Source organism: Papilio xuthus, unplaced genomic scaffold, assembly GCF_000836235.2.
Source record: "Papilio xuthus unplaced genomic scaffold, Pxut_1.1 DF825946.1, whole genome shotgun sequence".
Classification (NCBI taxonomy): domain Eukaryota; kingdom Metazoa; phylum Arthropoda; class Insecta; order Lepidoptera; family Papilionidae; genus Papilio; species Papilio xuthus.
In genome coordinates this window covers 4210896-4226167 of record NW_013532703.1, presented here as the reverse complement: position 1 = coordinate 4226167, position 15272 = coordinate 4210896, and the positions used below count along the sequence as shown (strand labels likewise).

Sequence of the window (15272 nt, the reverse complement as noted above, 5' to 3'; positions counted from 1 at the left end):
ATTACGAATACCTACTTTTATATTTTAAACTGTTCTCGTCTACTTATATTTTATTTTATAAACCAATTTTATCCAAATATATAGCACAATGTGATAATATGTACTAATTGTTTAATATTGTTTAATATTATAAAGTAATAAATGTTTTTTTTAATATTTATCTGTATCGCATAGTTGTGTTGCCAGTTAAAATAAAACTTCCGCGTTACATTTATGAAAAATGCAGATAATTAACTGACTAGAAATGCTAAAAAATCTTTACCCAATGATTTTATGTAAAAATCAAGAAAAGATTAAAGCACATGCTAGGATTTGTGATGAAATAATATAAACAAAGAATTATAATTATATATTGTTTTATTTCATAGCCCAGTTTTCATTATTCTACTTACTATAGTAGCAAATGAATAGCCATCAACAAGCCTGCAATATGTGAATATGAAATCAGTCATTGGAGTCATGCGATCAGAGAATTTAAATAAAAAACGATTTAATATTAATTGTAGATAGATAACTGAAAGTAACGCGAGTCGTAAATAAAACGAAAAATCCAGTTTTTTAAAAGTATATTAGACTTAAACGCTCTCTTGTACGGGGGGCTCATAGCCTTCGGGGCGGTCGGACTTGTCGCCCGCCTCGCCACGCTTGCCACCGCCACCTTCCCCGTGAAGTTCCATCAGCTTGGAGATCTCGAAACGAGGCCTCTTCAGCACTTTCACCTGCAAACAGCTCTCATTAGCATTGCACTACTGTTGAAAGGAGTATTTAAATGGAATAAAACATCAGATATAAAATCAAAAGGGAACATGAAGTTTCATCATGTGAGTTATCATTGCGAGCTGAGTGTGTCATCATAAAAAAGTGAAATAATTGGGTGCATCACTGATAAATCAAGAATCCATTTTTAAAACATATTGTATCTCTGTTTTGTCAAAGATAAAAGACAGGGATGAAAATATATTTTAGACAGAGATTTCGATGTCAGAAACCCAGTTGGTCTATGGTATTTCTATAAGAGATTTTCTTTTGATCATTACCTTCCTGATGCAGACATCACGAAGAGGATAGATGCTAAGGCATGCCTTCTCAATGTCCTTAGCAATGGAATCAGGAATGAGCTTGTTGACAACCTCACGCAGCTCAGAGTTGGTCACATCACGGGTGATGATTTCACACATTTTCTTTCTGATGGCTCGTACCTAGAAATCCAATCTGTTATATTACAAAGTTAACATTAATTTAATTATATACATAGATTATACATCTCATTTCAAGTAAATGTTATTATCATGACAAGCATTATGTTTTTTCACATCTATGCAACAAAATTTATATCAACGGAAGTTGCTTTTATCTCAAAAACCTGGAAAATTGTGTGCATGAAATCAAGAAATAAAAAAGTTTAATTGATTACAAACCAAATACTTTTTATAGTCATTGGATTGAACATAGTCTAGAAGGAGACTTGTATGTTTTTTAATTCCATGCAGACAAAGTCATGACAAAAAGCTTGTAGTCTATAAAATTTTGTACAAAATGTAAATGTATATCATAGTATAAATAGATACTCACTTGTGTGTGCTGGGCATAGCAGGTCTTGCGCTGGCTAAGGGTGTCCTTGTTGGTGAAGCCGATGCAGAACACACGAAGGAGATATCCATCTGTGGTCTTCACATCAATGTTGGCCTCCACAAGTGTCTGCCATTTCTTGACCATCCATCTGCAAACAACATATTAAGACATTAATAATCAAATAATGAAAAAGAATTTTAACCATTAATCAACCACATTCAATGCCACATTTTGGCATAAAATATGTTAATATTTCAAAGATATTCTATTGTAGCAATAACATAAATATCCTTATTAAAAAAATAAAGATTTTTATCATGTTACAGCATTTATTTATGCAGTTTGAAACGATATGAAGACAATAATAGTACATTCATATAGCTGGACTGCAAAAAAAATTTAAACAAGATAAACTTACCTGAGCTTGTCAGTAGTGAGGTCCATACCATGGAAGTTGCAGAGCACATTACGACCTTGCACATCTTCAGCAATAAGACGGAACTTGCGGAAAGACCTAAAACAAATTTGCCGTCAGTGTTCCGATATTTAAATGCTACTATTACTAAAAATAACCTATTGCATTTTGAATTTAATTTGTGATGTATGTATTAAGCTCGACATAATTTTGTAAACAGAAGTAAAACTCAAATTTCAAATTATAACAATGCCCATCTAATGTTAAACTTTATGTATAATAATTTCACTTTTTAACTTGTTTAAAATAATGTAACAACTACATGAAATGCCTTCCAATAAAATGCAAAGGCCCGTTTTCATGTTGGTGCAATTTATTTATGCAGTTTGAAACGATACAAAAGCCATGTGGTTACTTTCATATAGCTGGACTGCAATAGACATTTTAGGTTAAGTATTTTTTTAAGGTAAATATTTTATTAGTATTTCATATAACCATTCAAAATAACCTTAACTATGAAGTTTTTAGTGCTTGGTTCAAATACTAGACATAAAATACAAACCTTTCAGCATCAGTATCAGCCTGTAGGTCAGCCAATGAGACCTCAAACACACGGCCCTTCAAACCTTCAGAAGCAATTTTTGTTCCCTATAATAAAACAATCTATTTAGCAATACATTCATTGTACAGGCAGCTTGTAATAAGTTATATATAATCTTTTCAGTGATAAAATCAAAAGGGAACAAATGTTTTCATCAGTTCTGTGTCATTGCGAGCTAGGTGGATCATCATTTAAAAATTACAGGACAGTGACACCCACGTGTTCATAGAACAAAACTTTCACTGCCTCCTGTGGTTAAATTAAAAGATACAGGTTATAGAATACAGAACGACAACCTGAGTGCCTTAATTTAAAGAACTGACCTGAGTACGGTTGACAAGGGTGGTTCCCACTTGTCTTTTGGTGAACATAGACGGTGCCTTAACATCATACCAGTCTTTGCGGGTGAACGGATCAACGCTGAAAAAAAATTAAGGTTTTTATAACCTCGCAACAACTATGTTTTATTCAAAAAACTTGTAACATGAACATTTTATATAGATCGTTGGAATAGGCGAATGTGATCACTACTCTGATTAATAGCAGTAGTATTATACTTTACAAGAAATAAACTTTAACACAACATAACACGAGACACATAACATTATCCGCCGATATCACAGCAATCACCAGTGACAAATCAGATATTGAGGCTTAGATATCTAAAACACTATATTCGTTACAAATATTTGATTTTATTACTAACTTACATCTTCTTTTTAACGCCCTTTTTACCGCCTTTGGATAGGCCTTTATTTTTACCAACCGCCATGTTCAGACACAAACTTCAGAAAGACAATTTTTTGTTTATGGACGCAAAATCTGTCAAGTTTATGGAAGGGGTAACTACAGATTATACACGTTCGTGTGGAAAGGGAAAAAATATTCTTTGTGAAAATATATGAATGTGAATTATGTAACTATTAAAGTCACTTATGTATATAATCATAACCGTTAACGTTCTTATATATTTTGGATCCGAATATTTTTTGAACATAATAAATAATTCTATTAAAATAACCTTCCCGTTTAATCTGTTTGAAAGGCAGATATTAATTTGTATGATGTAAAAATGAACACAATAGATAAATACATTTACTTCACTAATTTTCACAGTTCAAAATTAATGTCTACTCTTATTATATTTAAATTGTAAAATAGATTTTAAGTCAATTTTAAAATTTGTTACTCGATGGTAGCTCGAAGTGTGTCATACTCTTTGTGTGTCAGTGTCATTGTCAGACTGTGGCATCTGTCAGTTGATTGAGACGTTTTTGCTTGTCAATTATTATCTGACCTCATCGTTTATCGTTTTAACACTTTTCGTTTGAAACCTAAAAGCACTGAAATACTACTCAAGTTTCTTTTAATCTCTCGTTGGTGTGTGTTCGAATACCGTCACGTGTGGTTAATTAAATTGATTGAATCGTTCCTGCCGTTTTTTGATTTTGCCGGGCTTAAACTTGTTAATGTTTGGAAAAAAAATAATGTTTTAAATTTTATCATAAGTGTCGGTTTTCCGTGTTTAATATGGGAGCTCATGTATCGCGGAATGATTTCGAATGGGTTCATACCGAGGAGCCACACGCTAGCCGCCGGAAGATCATTTTAGGTAAGTTTCAACCGCAAATTTTATTTTAGTGTATTCAAATGGATGCCACTTAATGTAAATTAATTCAACTAATTCGAACTAAAAGGACAAGCGATATTTGTTTAAATACGATCCTTTGCACGTATATTTGTTATCTTAATATATTATTGCAGGCTTAATTTTTGTATTCATATTGTTTGTCTCAAAGAATGGGCGTGATGCTGAAAATGTTTATCTGTTACGTGTGTCACCTTACTAAAATAGATTCTAATATTTTTTCACGATTGTATTATCACTATACACTACATTAACATTACCCACAAGGTTTAAGGTTAACAAATTCATGAGAAATTCATATTCTAAAATTAGTTATTTGTCATTAACAACTAATAACTTCTAATCTTCTATCTCTTAATCTTCAAAAAGCATCAAATACATATTAAATAATTACTTTAACTATGAGCATATTGAATTTATATTTTACCATTTGATTTGAATATTTTACTTATAATAATTATGTGATAGTTTTTCCTTTAGTTACAATATTTCAAAAGCACACATTTTTATCATTTGGATTCTATCAAAAACCTTCAAACTTTTTATGAACTGATTTTTCTTAAATGTTGTGGGACTTTACTAAAGACTTTACTCTTAAACCTGCATATCAATGTCATGGTCAAGGCTCCTTGAATTATTATTTATAAGAGTAATAAAGAAACTTGGAGTAATAATTATTTACTACAAGAAATATAAGTTTAATGTTACCACAACTTAATTGTAGCCCATCTTCCTAACAGTTTCTTTTTACTTAGCTTTTACTTATTTCTAACTTAGCTTCTTCAGTCTTCCATATTTTATTATTGTATAATATATTTTTACTATAAACTATAAACCTTAGAAATCAGCATTAATTAAATAAAAGAAATATACTGGTATAACATTTATCTAAGACTAGCTGTTGCCTGTGACTCCTTCCATGCAGAATTAAATTAAAAAAAACTTAATTAGTAGCCTACATATTCTTCTAGACCATGTTTTATATGTATGCCAAATTTTAACAAAATCCATGCAGCCTTTCTGAAGATAACTTGTCACAAATATCCATCCATCCTTCCATCCAAATATTTGCATTTATAATATAGACTACATACCGAGAATGTAAATCTGTGTAAATTATAAATATTTTTGTAATGTAGTATTTAAAAGGAATTGCCTTAATCCAAATATCTGGTTTTATTTGGATTATGTTGCATGTTGTGCTTATCTTATCAATGCAATAAAGTCTTTGGAAAAATGACTACAAGTTTATATGGCCCTTGTTCAAACATTCTGTGATTATAGGGTGACCATCAATTGCGAGCAAAACATTTAAGAAAGGATAATGAGTGCTTACTCTTTGCATGGTAAAATTCCCTTTAGATTATGGTTTAATCTTACACATTTTATAAATGCATATGTATGGATGGATGAATCAATAGATGTTTGTTACTAAGTATCTTTAGATTGGCAAAACAGAACTTTTTGGAAGTTAGTACAAATGTAGAACACAGTTTGTTTACAGTTCCAGTGGTATATTAACATATTTTCTTGATATCTCTGCAATGGTTTGATGTTTATTATTGAAATTTGGCACAGATAAAATTACTATTTATTTTAATCCCGGTTTTATTTTTAATTCCATTCATTAACAGTTTGGCTTTAGCATTAGTTATGCTAGAAGCAACAAAATTGATGACAGCATATATTTAGCTTTTGATAATTAGCTGTTGAATTTCCTTATACCATAATAAGGATATTTAACCTGTATATTAATCAGTTAGACTGTAACAAAATGTGAAAAATTTCTTTAATTGATTGTCTCATATCTACATGGTCATAGTAACTTGATAATTCCTTGTAACTCATTACCATTGTTTGCTTTAGCCAATGTATGCTAACATCCTAATTGGCTAGTACAACGACAGGCTACTACATTGCAATGTTTCAAAACTTGTTGAGAGTCAGTAGCACAGTAGATATACTGATGATCTTATATTTGGGGTTTGATTTCTAACTTAATGATTGTGTAATATACAGAGACTTAAAAATGTAGAGTAGGTATCCATTGTATCAGACTATCAAATTAATAATTTTATGTCCTCCTAGAATTATTAAGAGAATTTTATAATTTCATAATCGTTATCCCTTTCATTCTTGTTGAAAAAATGGAGATAGCTATATATTTCTATACAATGAAAATCACAGTGTCAAATATAGCCAAGGATATTAACAATGTCATTATGATGTACTAATAGAATAATGAGTGAGCACTCCACAAATTGATCTTTTCATTGTTGCATGACAAATCCGACGATATATCGCACAATTCCACCGTGTAGTTGGTACAAAACTAGACTCAGTAATCGCTCCTCATTGTAAAAGGAGGCTTCCTTAACTTCAAAGAAATCGGGTCTTACGTAAACAATATGGTTTTGACCAATGAAAATTTTAAATTCTATTTCCTTGTGTATTTACGATGAAGTTGGTAATAAGTCGAAGTTTAAGGAAAGAAAATATATTTTTGTTATAGTAGTTTATTCGTCAGTTACACCTTTATTGTCATAGAAATAACAATAATCCTTCTATACACGAACGCACCACGATAGCACATGATGCATACTTTTAATTCACAGTATTTTTCCATTGCAAACGAGGATAAATTTGACAAACATAACTATTGCCTTATAAAAAGCGTGTGCGATAAAATGGCCATATCATGATGAATGGAGATCTACTTTCGTATTTCTGTTTATACTCGAAGCAACACTGCAGTTAGTTGTTTTTATAAAGTCGCGCGTCTTCTACTGGCCCGACTGGTATACAAAAGAAAGCGGCATCCGGAGTTGAACTTATTGCTAAGTGGAAATAGAAGTGGAAAAGAAAAATGAACTACTGTAACCATTGCATAATATCAGCGGCCCATCTTGTTAGAGGAAACATATCGTCCAGCCTATCCAAGTAACTGAAAGTTCCTTTACATGTAACGTTTATATAGATAAAACTAATAAGCCCAGAGGATAGAAGATCTTGATGTTGAAGTTGATCTTCATACTAATATTATAAATACTAATGTTTAAATGGATGGATGTTCGTTTGTTTGAAGGTATCTCTAAAATGGCTGAATGGATCACGATGAAATTTTTCATACATATAGAACATAGTCTAGAAGAACACCTTGGCTACTAATTATGTTTTTTTTATACCGCAAGGACGGAGACGCGGGCGGCAGCTAGTACAATATAACATATGTAATGTATGACGGAGTTTTATAACTTACTAACAAAATAATACGTCAGAAGTTATCTCTAAATACGTCTCACAAGAACTCGTGTGAATGCCTTGTATATTTTCAAGTGTAAGCGCTAGTATGTAAATTGAAGCTAATTAATAATGTTCACAGTTCACACGAATAGACCCGTCTGACAAAACTAGTTTGTTCCAGCGACGTCGCGTTATTAATGTCTGTAGAAAAGAATAGTAATAAAATCTCGAAAATTCCTCTTTTAACGTTTTATTTACTTCAGAATTTAAAAAAAAATCTCTAGTTGAGCCAACCGGCCTTATTTTTGATTAACGTTAGCGCGGTCTGTAAACACGGAATTAAAAAAAACTCAATATGTGTTCTTCCAGACTTGTCTACATCTATACCAAATTTCAGCGAGATCCACGTTCATACAGGTGTTGTGGAAATATCGTCTAACAAACATCCATCCATCCACACATTTGCATTTGTTACCTTTGTTATGGTGATTACGTATGCAGATTTCAGCTAGTTATAAAAAAGTATGTGTCTTTAATTTGATAGTAATATGTATAGGACGATGATTTTGTATGATGATAAGTATGACCAGCTGGCCGGATGTATCGCCAAATCTACTATCGAAATAGATAAGACAAGACAAGACACTGTTTAAGTGGAAAAAGTTTTATCAATGACAGAGTTAACAATTGCTGATAAAATTTAACATCCACTATTAATCATTAAAAAAAAACAATTCTTTATTGACACAAAAAAAAAAAAACATTTTCACAAAAATTTTGTGGGCTCTGTCTCCTGAACTAGCAAATACTGTGTTTCAGGAGACAGCACCTTCTCTTATCTATTGCCTAAAGTTTATATAGATTCTTAACATATATGTCATTAAATATTTAATTATTATTATTTAGATAGAAATATAAATATAATAATCATTAATACAAGTATTTTTAAAACTGTCGAACTGTTAAACTAAAAAACGCAGACTTATAAAATAATTTTATTTAAACGTTTCTTTAAAAATCGAGTGATACTCAAAGCGATTTAGATAATCCTAGGGTCCACAAAAGACTTAGGTGTACGAAGACTCAAAAAAGTTGAGAGTTCAAAAGATAAAGAACCAGTTTAGTTATGGGGGTGCACCAAAACCAATGAAGTTTTGAAAATTAATTTGGGAACCTCTGGACAAGGGCAGGTTGATGATAATCTTACTAATATCATAAATGCGAATGTTTGGATAGATGGATGTTTATTAGAAAGTATCTTAAGAACGGCTGCAGGGATCTCCCTGAAATTTGCCATATATGTACGTAATTAAACGTAATTAAAAAAACATAATTTATCTATGTGCCTAGATGAACACATAGACAAATTATGTTTTTTTAATTTCGCGCGGACGGAGTCACGGCGTCAGCTAGTAATAAATATTGTGTTAATGCTTCGGCGGTGTAAACTCACGGGAATATATAAAATTTGTCGGTCAAACAGGTGATTAGTGTACAGGTGACTTTGGATTATTTTGCTATAGATAATTTATATTAAGATTAACGTAACACGTTTGTCTAAAAGGTTACGTGATCGATAACAGGTATGGAAAGATAATACTATAGCGACAATTTGCTATCTCCAAATAGGATTATTATGCACAAATATAATCAAGTCATTATGAATTAAATTTTATCAACGCAGGTTTGAGGATCTGGAATTTCGTTATGTGGTGTTGTGTAGGATTTTTTTTGCATTTGTACAATACCATGACCACACAGAAGACAGGCGTAAAGTGGAAGCAATTCCGCGTTTCGTACCAGTATGATGCTGGAGGCCTAATTTTATTCTTTTTTCCTCATTCCTTATGAGGAAAGGATGGGGAGAAGTGAATTTCACGCAAGGGGACACGCACAGGTAGGCAAAGCATCTGCATTTGCCGATGTCTTTGGACAACGGTCGCTTCTCTATTTCGGCGAATCCAGGTGGCTGCTTGCTCGTTTGCCACCTAATGATATAAAAAATTCAGCTAAATTACAAAAAATGGTCTAAATGAGTAAACTTTCAAACTCCGTGCCGGCCAATAGCCTCAAGGATTTAGCAATTAATTCATGAAGCGATTTCTCGTTGTAGACGTTACAAGCAATTGTTAAATATTATACTTTTTGTTGGTTAAAATATTCGTTTGAAATGATTCACAAAATTTTGCACTAATCCACATTTTGTCTGTTAATGATAAAAACGTGTATTTGTATTATCTACTGACATTTTTTAATTACAAATGATAATATATTAAAAAGTTGTGGTGAAATTTTAATTTACGTGATTGTGGTTAAAAAATATGTTTTTTTAAAGATAAATCTTTTTATATTTTTTTAATAATCCACTTCGTCCATTGAATTGGTGGTATGTGCGTGTAATAAGTTCATCGCAAATCATGCACTATGTTTAGGCGGCAATTGACCTTGTAGGAATATTAAAACGCATAATTTAAAATATCATAAACTCGTAGTTTAAATACTAAGCTACCGCGTACAATCTTTTGGTCACCATTTAACATCAGAAGGATTAAACGCTGGTTTATTTATTGTACAAAAATTGCGTAAATATGCGACGTTGCGTTTCTTTTGACTGCGCGGGTTTAAAAGTTTTATTTTTTCACAGCACTAAGGCACAGCAGACCTGAGTATTTGATATAAATTCCAGCTTGATATCTTCATGCGTTTTTGAAAAAAAGTATGTTGATAGACAGACGGACGGATAACAATGTGATCCTAGAAGGGTTCCGTTTTTTTTCTTTCGAGGTTGGGAACCCTAATAAACATGATAGTATAAGTTTAATCAAAATAATTTTCAAAAAGAAAACTTTCCATTCGACCATGTGTTGTCCTCTGTGCTATCGTTATCAGCTATTAGCATGTTATCGATACAATATCTTGTACAAATTAATTGCGAGTAAATGAATACTGATAAGATAAAAAAATACTTACGTCTTCTGTGATACTACATAAGTTTTGTATATGATACAAACGGTGAGCATTCCATTAATTTAAAACGAAGCTAGTCATCTTACCATATAACATTATTATCTTTCGCCCGCGACTCAGTCCGCACGGATTAAAAAAAAAACCATAATTAGTAGCCTATGTGTTCTTCCAAACTATTTTCTATACGTATGCCAAATTTCATCGAGATCCGTTGAGTAGTTCTGGAGATACCTTCAAACAAACATCCATCCATCCATACAAACATTCGCATTTATTAATATCTAATATCAGTAAGATATATGTATGGATGAATGAATGGATAGATGGATGTTTGTTTGAAGGTATCTTTATATCGGCTCAACTGATCTTGCTGAAATTTGACAATCGTCTTTTCGACGATTAAAACAACGTAGGCACTTTATAATTCGACTATTTTATAGCGTGGCTATCACGTTTATTGTTTGTACTTGAGGTCAAAATAATCAGACTCAACATCTCTCACGTTAGACCATGTATACCGAGACTTTTGACTTGGCTCATATTTTGACCCATCTGATGAAAAAACTTACTTCTCTTTTCTATTAAGATATGTTTGTAACTGTTTTCGTCAGTTGTTCTAATTAGCTGTGACAATTAGAACAACAGACGAATAATGTCAAATCAACGAACAACAAATAAACGCAACAGCAGCGTTGTGGAATGGTCTGTCCTCGGCGGTATTTCCAAACCGCTACGACTAAGTCGTCTACGACCACTACGTCCTTCAAGAAGCGAGCTTATCACCACCTCAAAGGCCGGCAACGCATCTGCGGTTCCTCTGGTATTGCTGATGTCCATGGGCGTCGTTGAACAAATCGGTGTTCCCGCTGCTCGTTTGCCCCCTTCTGTTATAAAAAAAACGAACAATGTCATAATCAAAATCGCAATAACTTACGATTTTCGTTACAATTGTGGTCGATGTACATAGATCAATTAACGTCCATTTTACTGTAGGCTACTAATTGCTTAATGGAAGTCAATGAACTATTTGCATTCATTGATCTTGGTTTGATCTTTGAATCGTAATGCGTCACGTGAAAAATTAGAAATGCATGGAAATTGACGAGAAATCATTCGAAGATTGTTATAGGCTAAACGTCATCCCTCTTTTCGCATCCAATATTAATAATATGCTTAGATTCTCTTTGTTTCTTATGGTGTGTTTCCACAGCTCATGATTCAATACACGGACGTGGTAACCGGAGTCCGCGCGTTGTGGAAACGCGCCATAGTTCTTGATTTATGAAACATTACTGCTATTCAGCTATTATTATAAAACAAAAGAAATATCGGACGATATAAAATGTTATCATTTCTCACGTGTTACTGAACTTGATAATATTGTGACGTAGTTAGCTCAAACAGTAATGAAATCGTAATAAACTTTCTTTATTCATAATAAGTATTAAGTGATATTTTCATAAATTACAATCCTCATTGAGTACACGTCAATTTTGTAAAAATACACATTAAAATTTGGTAAAGATATCTTAGGCTTTACGGACCTTTACCTCCGCGAATGCGGAAACATTACTGCGAACAAAATATACGTAGACTTTAATAGTAATATCTTTAAATTAGAACTTGACCACGATCCCAAATAATGTTACCGATCTCACGAACATATCTTGTCATCTTTTTAATTTATGTAACTCTTATTTGGTAATTTCACAGAAAAATATCCCGAAATAAAGAAACTGTACGGCTACGACCCTCTGTTCAAATGGGTGGTGTTGGCGATGGTTCTGATGCAGCTGCTCATGCTGCCGCTAGTCAAATACATGAGCTGGCCAGTCCTCCTCGTTGTTGCTTACTGCTTTGGTGGTGTCATCAATCATTCACTCATGTTAGGTAAGTGAACGCAATCGACCTTGAAACACTTTCTTCGTACTAGCATACAAATTAAAATAATCGTGATTTGAATTCAATCTTTTGGGGTTGTTGACGAAAATATATTTTAATTTCGATCACTATGAAACGAAAGAGTTTTTTTGTCAGTTCTGCCATAGACACTACAGAGAAATGTTGAATGTTTCACGGTAAAATTGGAATTTATAAAATTGGAGGAAACAAAATAATTACTAACCAAAAAATAATAGAATGTAATAGAAATTTCCGTTGATAATAAATTTAATACTTGTAGTTTATCTTATCTATGAGAAGTTGTCTATGACTTAGTGGTAAAGTGCGACAAATCTTCGTGAATAGGGAGATATGACTCACAATGTCTACGTAAATTAAAGCTATTGGTACTTACCTGCCTTTTACTAATAAACTGCAACATTATATCTGCTATTTCAACTGCTGTTCTTTTGTATCAAAATAAATCTCAAGCTCTTGCATAACGCAAATATAATTCAGAAACATTTTTTGGAATTAATATTGAAAATGTATTTTTGTTTCCAGCAATACACGAGATCGCACATAACCTAGCGTTCGGCCACAATCGGCCGTTGCATAATAGATTGTTTGGCTTCTTTGCCAACTTGCCGATTGGGGTACCTGTTTCTATCAGCTTCAAGAAGTATCACTTGGAACACCACAGAGTAATTTCTTTTTATATTTTACTTTGGATTCTGCTACTGTTGGTTGACTAACCGTGGGTTTCTGAGAAAATCACTGTTTAAAACATTTTGTCATCTCTGATATGTCAAAGACAATGACAGAAATGGTATGTTTTTTACCGAGATTTTGGTCTCATAAACCCACGGTAATCCGTTTTTTACTCGTCCTCGCACCTTCTCCGTCTTGCTGTAGAGACGTACCGTAGACATAAGGAAAACTTACTAATATTATAAATAATTTGGATTGATATGGAGGAATGGATGTTTGTAAGAAGATATCTAAAGAACGGATGAAATTTGGCATAGGTGTAGAGCATAGTCTGGAAGAACACAAAGGCTAAATTAAGTTACAAGTAACATTATATTTTTCAGTACCAAGGCGATGAAGTGATAGATGTAGATCTACCCACATTATTGGAGGCGAAGTTGTTCTGTACGACTGGGGGGAAGCTAGTCTGGTTGTTTCTGCAGCCGTTCTTCTACGCGCTGCGTCCACTGGTGGTCAGGCCGAAGCCGCCCACACCGCTTGAGATGATCAATTTAGTTATACAGCTGTTCTTTGACGCGGTTGTCGTTGAACTGTTTGGTGAGTCAATTATTGTTCTATTATTTAGGTTAATATGCATTACTAGATTGATAATTATTCACCTAAGCCGTTATTTATAACATTTAAGTGATGAAAACCTTTCATTAGCCTTTTGCTTTCTAATACCTAATTTAATAATTTAAATTGTTTTTTATCGCCAGGTTGGAGAGCGCTATGGTACTTATTGTTGGGTTCCTTCATGGCGATGGGTATACATCCAGTAGCAGGTAATAGCCAATTCCAAATCATCTTTGGAATATATTTGAAGTCAATCTATCATTTTTTATTTTAATGATTGTGTGTGTATCAGGTCACTTCGTGTCAGAGCATTACATGTTCCGCAAAGGCTTCGAGACTTACTCGTACTACGGCCCACTCAACTGGATCACCTTCAACGTGGGCTATCACAACGAGCACCACGACTTCCCCGCCGTGCCCGGCCGCAGATTGCCAGAGGTCTGTTAATCCAACATGGTCACTACCACAAAATGGCTATCACATAAAGGGCTTGACTCGTAGAATACAGTGTGAATAAATCCAAGATGGCCACTATAAAATGGCTGCGAATTTCTTTCACTATATCTCCAATATGAGTTTCAAATGATATAATTTGATTAGTAGAACATAAAATATAGAAATTAATCGTTGAAAAAGGAATTCATATCCTTTCCTGGTTAGTATTTTATTCGGTATCCTTGTTCCAGGTTAAACGTATAGCGCCCGAGTTCTACGATGATCTGCCGCATCATACAAGCTGGTCCAGTGTCCTCTACGACTTCGTAATGGACCCGGATATAGGACCCTACGCCCGGATAAAGCGTAAGCACTTTGGCTTAAAGAGCTAGGTCACATACAGCTCTTACCCGAGTTGAACCCAAGACCACACTGTGACATGCGACTAGCCTATGCTAAAAGAATCATTAAATTAAATTTTATAAGTAGATAGAAAATCCGAAGTTATTTGAAAATTATTATCAATTTTTTTTTTAGCAAATGAAATTAAATATTTAATTTTCACTCCACTAATAGGAGAGCCCCTGTTTAAAATGTTTGTTAAAGTTTTTACACCTTTATTTGTATTAAATATAGGTTTTTATCTGTCATTATTCTTATATACAAAATCAACCTACATTTATAAAGTATCATTTTTTTTACTGATCAAAAATACTTGTCATAAAAGTTTTTTCTTACTTTTATATTGGAATTGACAAATTATGCCAAATAAGAATATATTTGAGTACATTTTCAATGAATTTATGGTAAAGAATTTATTTAAAAAAATATTTTTTTATTCCATTAAAATTTTCTGTATATAAGCATGATTTAAAACTCATTTTGTTGCTTTTAGGTTATTTATATTATATTTGATGAATTAAGTATTACATAAAGTAAGATTTCTATGTTGTATATTAATCACATATTTATGTAATTTTTTTATAAAATGTTGAATATCATTAGGTGTTATGTTGTCTTTATTATTTATGGTAACCCAGTAGCAGTCTTCACTAAACACCATAGCTAAAACATTTTTTTTAATCTGTCTTGTGTATAATACCGCAATATTTTTATTTATTCGTTAAGGCTAGAAACTGAACGTTGGTTTTGAAAATGTATTAAGTGCTAGGCTGACGACGAAC

General features: G+C 32.7%; 2 protein-coding genes across 2 annotated transcripts; one reads left to right on the top strand and one right to left on the bottom strand.

The window, feature by feature from the left end:
• Nucleotides 1-549: 549 nt before the first annotated feature.
• On the bottom strand, nucleotides 550-3383 carry RpS3A (ribosomal protein S3A). The gene is made up of 7 exons (NM_001312262.1): nucleotides 3299-3383; nucleotides 2912-3008; nucleotides 2550-2635; nucleotides 1991-2086; nucleotides 1573-1720; nucleotides 1038-1199; nucleotides 550-719 (listed from the first exon to the last, which is right to left on the bottom strand). The coding sequence occupies exons 1-7, from the start codon at nucleotides 3358-3360 to the stop codon at nucleotides 576-578; spliced, it is 795 nt and encodes a 264-aa protein (NP_001299191.1). The 5' UTR covers nucleotides 3361-3383; the 3' UTR covers nucleotides 550-575.
• Nucleotides 3384-3841: 458 nt separating this feature from the next.
• On the top strand, nucleotides 3842-14871 carry ifc (delta4-sphingolipid-FADS-like protein ifc). Its single transcript, XM_013321758.1, has 7 exons — nucleotides 3842-4200; nucleotides 12160-12336; nucleotides 12892-13031; nucleotides 13422-13635; nucleotides 13797-13862; nucleotides 13946-14091; nucleotides 14340-14871. The coding sequence occupies exons 1-7, from the start codon at nucleotides 4119-4121 to the stop codon at nucleotides 14478-14480; spliced, it is 966 nt and encodes a 321-aa protein (XP_013177212.1). The 5' UTR covers nucleotides 3842-4118; the 3' UTR covers nucleotides 14481-14871.
• The last annotated feature ends 401 nt before the right edge of the window (nucleotides 14872-15272 follow it).